We start from the raw sequence: 7,995 nt of genomic DNA, 5'->3' as shown, positions 1-7,995 counted from the left end.
TTTTTTTTGGTTTTCCAAGACAGGGTTTGTAGCTTTTGGAGCCTGTCCTGGAACTAGATCCATAGACCATGTTGGCCTCGAACTCACAGAGATCCGTCTGCCTCTGCCTCCCGAGTGCTGGGATTAAAGGCATGCACCACCACCGCCAGGCTTAAATAACTTTTATAAAAACAAACACTTAACACGTGCAAAAGGGGAAAAGATAACTTGAGGACAGCGTGGGAGAAGTATACGCTAAGTGAGAGCCTCGTGTGCTACGAAAGTCTCACGTTTATAACTAAGCTCATGTCCGATTCTGGGCATTATCTGTTCAAATAAGGCAAGGTAAAAAGGAAGAATACATGCTTTAAGGATTTTCCGTTGTAAGTTGCTGAGCCCTGACTACTGAAAATAATGATATAAGATTTAACTAAGATAATTAAATCAAAAATGGCAATAATTACTAGGTTTCACATTAGGATTGCCTGGGGTGCTTTAAAAACTAGATGCCCCTGTTCCCCTGAGTGGTTCTCACGTAATTGGTCGAGGTAGACCCTGCTATAGGTGTTTCGACAGAGTTCCTTGGGGGATTCTAATGAGCCACTAGGACTGAGAGTCTTGAGTTTAGAAGAACAGCTGAGGATTTCACATCAATAAACCTATTTCATTAATGACATTCATAGAGAGAAAGGGTGAAGGAATTCTATCACCACAAAGTTTAGTGTGGGTACAAAAGTACTTTACCACAGGAAAGCAAAAGCCCATTTTCTTTTTTGGGATCAGTTTTTAAACTTGGAAAAATATTATTCTTGTTACAGAAGGATTTAGTCATTTAAAACCTTTTAACTTATGAATTTTATAGGTATGGGTATTTTGTCTGCATGTTTGTCTGTGCACCACATACCTAACTTGGTGCTCCTGGAGGTCAGAAGAGGGCAACAGGTCCCCTGAAACTGGGGTTAAAGCCACTTGTTTGCACGCAGTTTACCCCAGATCTTCAGGAAGAGCAGCCAGTGATCTAAATTACTGAGCCATCTCTCCAGTTCCAAAAGCACACATTTTTAAATTATCATATTTCTGTTATGGACAACGAAAAGAGATTAATAACTCCTGCTTGATTGATAGGAAAAAAATTAAAATAACTTACAAGGAGACATATCAGCATTTAAAAAGTGAATTGCAGCCGGGCAGTGGTGGCACAGGCCTTTAATCCCAGCACTCAGGAGGCAGCAGCAGGAGAAACTCTGTGAGTTCAAGGCCAACCCAACCTTGCTACAAGAGCTAGTTTCAGGACAGGTTCCAAAGCCACAGAGACACCCTGTCTCGAAAAACAAACAAACAAAAAAGTGAATTGCATTGGAAGGGTAGCCACAATATAATTCCCCCATTTCTCCAAGAAAATATTTATTCATACATACATAGATTTCTGTGTGTCTGTACATGTTTATATATACTGATGAACTCAATGGTAAGGATTTGAGAGTATCACATGACTGATGTTAATTGCTCTTTAGTTTGAACCATAGAATTTTCAGAATAGAACTTTAAGTCAAAGAAGCCATTCTCCAGAAACACAATGGTGGGTGATTGGGCATTTTATTGCCACAGCAGTTCTACTACTTGGCCTGGATCTTTTCAGCCCATTGGGGATCATTTTGGACTCAGAGCCGAGGTCTGGTATTGTTAGTTTTTTTTTTTACTTTGCCCCGCTTACACATTCTTTGTATCCTTACTCCAGTTAGAGCAGAGAGCGTGATGAGTTACAAGGGTCAGGGAAGGGATGTGAATTGTAATTCAGTAGTGGTGGGGATCCGATGCGGGAAGCAGAGACACATAGTTGTAAGTGGGTGTGTCTGCTTCAAGAATAGTTAAAATCGAAAGAGACTGGGAGACAAAAGGAAAGAGCAAGAACTGAAAGAATCCTGGAATAACAGAGTGGACACAGAGAGTCTGTAAAGGGGTCAGAGAAGTAGACTCCCTGCAGTCCAACGAGACTCTTGGCGAGCCTCCGCCCCGCAAGAGGCGGGATGACTAGCGAGGACTACAAATCCCAGCAGCCCCCGGGACTCCGATCCGCTCGCCCCACCGCGCAACGCCTGCTGGGGGCCGGCTACCGCGGCCAAGATGTCGCTGATCAAGAAAAGAAGGCTTGAGTCGGGGGGCGGCGGCGCCGGAGGGGAGGGAGCTGAGGAGGAAGATGGCGGGGAGCAGGAGGCAGCCCCGCCACGACCCCGAAGGACTAAGCGCGAGCGAGACCAGCTGTACTACGAGTGCTACTCCGACGTCTCGGTCCACGAGGAGATGATCGCCGACCGCGTCCGCACCGACGCCTACCGCCTGGGCATCCTGCGGAACTGGGCCTCGCTGCGAGGCAAGACCGTGCTGGACGTGGGCGCGGGCACCGGCATTCTGAGCATCTTCTGTGCCCAGGCCGGTGCCCGGCGCGTGTACGCGGTGGAGGCCAGCGCCATCTGGCAACAGGCCCGGGAGGTAGTGCGGCTCAACGGGTTGGAAGACCGCGTGCACGTCCTGCCGGGCCCCGTGGAGACGGTGGAGCTGCCGGAGCAGGTGGACGCCATCGTGAGCGAATGGATGGGCTACGGACTTCTGCACGAGTCCATGCTGAGCTCCGTGCTCCACGCGCGGACCAAATGGCTGAAGGAGGGCGGTCTCCTCCTGCCAGCTTCCGCGGAGCTTTTCGTGGCCCCGATTAGCGACCAGATGCTGGAATGGCGTCTGGGGTTCTGGAGCCAGGTGAAGCAGCATTACGGCGTGGACATGAGCTGCCTGGAAAGCTTCGCCACGCGCTGCCTGATGGGCCACTCGGAGATCGTGGTACAGGGGCTGTCCGGCGAGGACGTGCTGGCCCGGCCGCAGCGCTTTGCCCAGCTCGATCTGGCCCGCGCTGGCCTGGAGCAGGAGCTGGAGACCGGTGTGGGCGGGCGCTTCCGCTGCAGCTGCTACGGCTCGGCGCCTCTGCACGGTTTTGCCATCTGGTTCCAGGTGACCTTCCCTGGAGGGGACTCGGAGAAGCCCCTGGTGCTGTCTACCTCGCCTTTTCACCCAGCCACTCACTGGAAGCAGGCGCTCCTCTATCTGAATGAGCCGGTGCCTGTGGAACAAGACACGGACATTTCAGGCGAGATCACTCTGCTGCCCTCCCGGGACAACCCCCGACGTCTGCGAGTGCTTCTGCGCTACAAAGTGGGGGACCAGGAGGAAAAGACCAAAGACTTTGCTATGGAGGACTGAGCGCTGCCTTTTCTCCCATCCACTTTCTTCGGAAGGTCGGAAGAGAAAAGGAGATCTCCTGTGCAGATAGGGGACATTTTTGCCCCCTTTACCTCACCGTTTCCGGGGAAGGGAGAGTGACTTCAGTCTTCATTTGAGGACATTCTTCTGACAGTGTTTATTTAAAAAGTGAGCCTCCCGGACCAAGGACTGGTGCAGTGTGCCTATTAATGAGCTTTTAAGCCTGGAAAGCATGTAGTATCAAACTTGTATTTCTGTTCCTTTTGTTTCACGGCGGGGGCGGGACGGGGAGATAAAATGTGATTTTTATCCACGCGCTAATCTGACACTTCATCTCTCAATATGAAACTGGGAAAAAGGACAAAATAGTTTGATTAGATTTCAAAAATTTCAAGTATGATTTTTAGAGCTTTTTTTAAAAGTCTCTGAATTCTCTCAAGTCCTAGGTGCCTGTGTTTATTTTCTAAGTGAAAGTGATCTGTTAGTAAGGATCTGGGGCACGCAGGAACTACTTTTAATAACCCTATTCTCATTGCTCTAAATCCAGGGGTAGTAAATTTGATGAACACAATAATCTTAGTAAAATGACTAATTGTACAGCAATTCTAAAGTAATAAGAGAAAAAGACTGAAAGTGAAATAGTATGGCTTGAATATCCTTATTTTTACATTTAAGACTGAGCCAGGAAAATTTCATATATATTTTATAAGGAATATGATTTTTGTAAAACAGGCTGACAGAGAGGATTGCTGAACCTAGCCCAGGGGAGTATTCTTTACTTCTTGTGCGTTGTTTAAACTCACTGGGAAGGAACATAAGTGTCCTATTTACAGGCTCCTTTCTTCAGTTCTTTTTAGTTCAGCCAAATGTGAACGTTGTGAATTTGGGGAAATCGCTTATCATGAAGTGTGAGTCATGTTATCCAATTTATTTCACTGACGTTTCTTCCCTCATTTCTGTGGCAAATAAAGTGGCATTCTCACTTTTTATAGTTGAGGTCTTTAGACGTTTTGTGTACCCCTGTGAGTTTGTGATGATGCTGTTCAAGTACTGGTGTCAGTTCTTACCTGACAGCTCGTGCAGAACACAGCTTGAGGACATTCCAGATTATGACCAGCGTGCTTTTGAGATCTAGCTTTGGTAGATTTGACAGAAAACAGCTCTGAAAACTGGTCATCTTGAGTACTCTTGAATTTTAATTTTTATAACTGTGCTTTTGTTTTTGGCTTTTTTTATTCGCTGTGTATTAAATTGCTGAAGTATTAAAGCTAATTTTCTGAGCTCTGTTTTGAAGGGAAACGTACAAATTCAAAACTGAGTTTTATGAAACAGTCAAGCACCCCAGTAAAATCTCCACATTTTGATGTTAGAATACTTAGCATCTTAGGAGGGCTCTGTTTAGAGCTTTACAAATGAATTCCTTTGGGGTCTTCTATGTTTGTGATCAAGCTTTCACCCAGAGTGATTGCTGGTGGTTTTGTTTGACCTTTCCATAACAATTTCCTTCATATTTAAAAGTCTTATGTTTAATCCCTCTTTTCTGCATACTCTGTAAATGCAAACACTATATTCAAAAAAAAAAAAAAAAAGGACAAACAGAAAAATCCAGTTGAAACTTGGGAGGGTGTGAGAAAAGAAAGACTAGCTAGACTTTCCTGATTGGACAAAGTAAGTTTCAAAATTCTAGTTACATTTTTTCAAAAGAAAAACAAATTAGACAAACTCAGGAGCTGCAACAGACACTAAAGATAGGAAGGAAGCTCAGTAGAGTGCTTAAGAACCACTTCACTGAAGCCAGAAAATCCTGCACACTATGTCTTCAGGCACCTCCCCCACTCCGCCCCCTACGCCCATTCCATGGCAAACACTGGCGGTTTTTTCCTTTCAAAGTCCTCCTGCAAACTAGAGATAACAATAGTACCTACTCCACAAACAAGTGGGTATCCGAGTAATTAATATAGGTAGCCTAGAAGTAGGCTCTCAGCACCATGGTGCTGAGTTGTGTAAAAGGCAAACTTGGAGCAGCCTGAGGCTGCATACAAAACATGCTGCAGAACAAACACTCATTTTCTTTTTCTTTTTCTTTTCCAGGCACTGTGATGGTATGTATCAGCATGGCTATACCAGAGGAACAGTGTATGCCACTGAGTACCAAAGGGTCCAGCCGAGCATGGCCTTTAGGATGAGCACCTTTGGGAGGGCTGAAAGCCTGAGTTGTGTGACACCCAGGCACTGTGTGGTGTGTTCTGCCGATTGGGACTGGTAATGTGGGGAGCCCTTAGGGCTCCAGGCCTGGAATACCAGACCCAAGAGAGAACATCACGGTCAAGGTCCCCTCCCTCCCTCCCAGCTTGCAGTTATTTAGCCCTGTAGTTTGTTTTCAAGCCAATGAACATAGTTGCTAAAAGTACAATAACCACTGCCCTCTAATAGATGTCCACCACTAGAGAAACTAAAAGCCACGATAGGATGGTTGGAGTGTCAGGAAGGATGAATGTTGTTTACACATTAAGTAAAAAGGTTTCTATAGATAGCGATTTGCCTAAAGTTACATATATATCATTCTTTTTTTGTTTCCTTTGTGAGATGGGATCACGTGTAGTGCACTGTCCTGGAACTCACTATGTATAGCTAGAATGACCTTGGACTTCTGATGATCCTGCCTCCACCTTGCAGATACTGGAGTTAACAACTCTGTGCCGCTGTGCCCAGCACACACCTAATTTTTGGCTGTTAGATCTTGGCACAATTCTTTGACTTCCTGGACATAAACAAAATTTAACTTTCATTATGTTAATCCTGCATACTTCAGTTGAGAACAGAACACTACAGACCACCTGAACGATACCAAAGGTTTAATTATTGATGATAAGAAAAAAAAGTGTTTAGTACTAGGGAGTCTCACAGGTGACCGACCCTAGATCTGCCTGGAAAAATCATCTTCCGTGCATATCTCCCTCAGTTTGACAGTAGGACTCATTGGAAAGCCCCTATTTCTACTTCCCAAATAGTTAATCAAAGGTGACAGACGCTCTGGGGTCTTCAGAAAACTGAATCCATGACAGTGGCAAAGGCAAGTGAACTTGTCATTTTGGCAGCGGGGCAGCTGATAGATCTAAAGGAGATACAAAAAATGGCATAAGAGTTCAAGAAGGCAGATGTGAAAGGTTTGCTTCAAACAGCTGCCAGCCCACAGTTTACACTACCCAGGACATAGGAGAGATGGCTCCTAGGGGGCATTTACAGCACAGGCCCCACGCCATCCACTTGCTCATCTGTGTATGTTTCTCTTTATTATTAACAACTACATAGTACTTAAGCACCATAATAAATAAGTATATCCTCCTCTCAAAGATCTAGGATGCGTTGGGGACAATAGAGTAACATCAGCTTTTTGCATGCCTCCATAAGCCTAGGAAGCTTGTCTAACTCCGAACTCTGCTGAGTGAACTTGGAAAGGCAGCTCCTCTCGTCCTTTCAGTCTCCCCAAGGACTGAGAAATCCTCTCTTTATCAACAGGTAGCTTGTGAACGCCTGGAAAACTTTCCCATCTGATACTCTCAAATTAGGCAGTATTTTCCAAAATATTAGTCTGTTCCATGACAGGCAAAGTATATTAAATATGTGATCCTTCTTGGCTACTAATCAACAAATCTCAACCAAATCTGTATCTAACCATGTGTGTCTGTGTATCTTCCCCAGCTTTCTACATGATATCATTTCCATGCTTGTAGTAATAGGAGTGGCGGGGCTGCGTCCCCAGCACCCCGGCTGCCTGGCTAGCTTATGCCCCGAAATAACAGCACACAAATTGTATTCATTTAAACACTGCTTGGCCCTTTAGCTCTAGCCCTTACTGGCTAATTCTGATATCCTGATCAACCCATCTCTAATAATCTGTGAGCACCGGTCTTACCAGGAAGATTCTAGCCTACGTCCATCCTGGGTCGGAGCTTCATCGCGTGTGCCTCAGAGAGCAGAGCTGTCAGTCTGAGCTCACTTCCTCTTCCTCCCAGCATTCTGTTCTGTTTAGTCCTCCCACCTATGTTTTATCCTATCAGGGCCAGCCAAACAGTTTTTTTATTATAATTAACCAATGACCTTCCTCCATCACATGCTCCAGTTTGTGATTTATCCTTTCACTTGTAATAAAGCTTACATGTTTTGTTGGAATTTATGTAACCTGGTCTGTTCTTTGGGGCTTTAAAATACTATTGGAAGACTAGAGTGACTGTGGTTGAATACTTGACTAGCCCAGGCTAACCCCAGAATTTGATACCCAACACTGCAGAAAACAACAGACTATCTGGAGTAACTGGATGCAGCGCTTTTAAGAGGCCCCTGCCACAAAACACTTAAGTGGTGTTTATGGCTAACCAACAACATGCTTCTTGTTGGTGGCAAGGACCTTAAAACTGCATGGGTTGTGGCAATAAACACGGCTCCTGCCAGTACCTCCACCATGAAGCTAGACTCTCAGAAAGCTAAGGAATGGGGTGGGTCCAGCTGTTGAAGCCTCGGCTTTAATTCTAGCCATATTTCTTAGCAAATTAAAGACTCCTGTGGTCAAAAAAGAGAGATGTACAGAAAAGATAGATTCAGATGAATGAAACCTCTAACAGATTACAGTATGTTTAAAAATATATGTGAACTTGGGAGAAAAAAGAAAAACAGGATCAAGAAAGGAAGGAAGAGTAGTTGGGTGTGGTGGCACACACCTTTAATCTCAGCACGTGGGAGGCAGAATCAGGCGGATCTCTGTGA

The 7,995-nt window shown here is 45.3% G+C and overlaps 1 protein-coding gene across 2 annotated transcripts; it reads left to right on the top strand.

Annotated features, from left to right (window-relative positions):
• The first annotated feature begins 1,495 nt into the window (after positions 1–1,495).
• On the top strand, positions 1,496–7,005 carry Prmt6 (protein arginine methyltransferase 6). 2 transcript variants are annotated; one of them, XR_258843.2, is made up of 2 exons: positions 1,496–3,399; positions 5,323–7,005. XR_258843.2 is itself a non-coding variant. In XM_005367916.2 (1 exon), exon 1 carries the CDS (start codon positions 2,104–2,106, stop codon positions 3,229–3,231), a length of 1,128 nt encoding a protein of 375 aa, XP_005367973.1. In that variant the 5' UTR covers positions 1,496–2,103; the 3' UTR covers positions 3,232–4,222. The 2 variants fall into 2 exon arrangements, 1 of the variants encoding a protein (XP_005367973.1); XM_005367916.2 differs by lacking the exon at positions 5,323–7,005 and having other exon boundaries at positions 1,496–4,222.
• Positions 7,006–7,995: the final 990 nt, after the last annotated feature.

Source organism: Microtus ochrogaster, unplaced genomic scaffold (genome assembly GCF_000317375.1).
Source record: "Microtus ochrogaster isolate Prairie Vole_2 unplaced genomic scaffold, MicOch1.0 UNK25, whole genome shotgun sequence".
Lineage (NCBI taxonomy): Eukaryota > Metazoa > Chordata > Mammalia > Rodentia > Cricetidae > Microtus > Microtus ochrogaster.
Note: the sequence above shows the minus strand (reverse complement) of the source record. Positions and strands in the feature narration are given on the sequence as shown.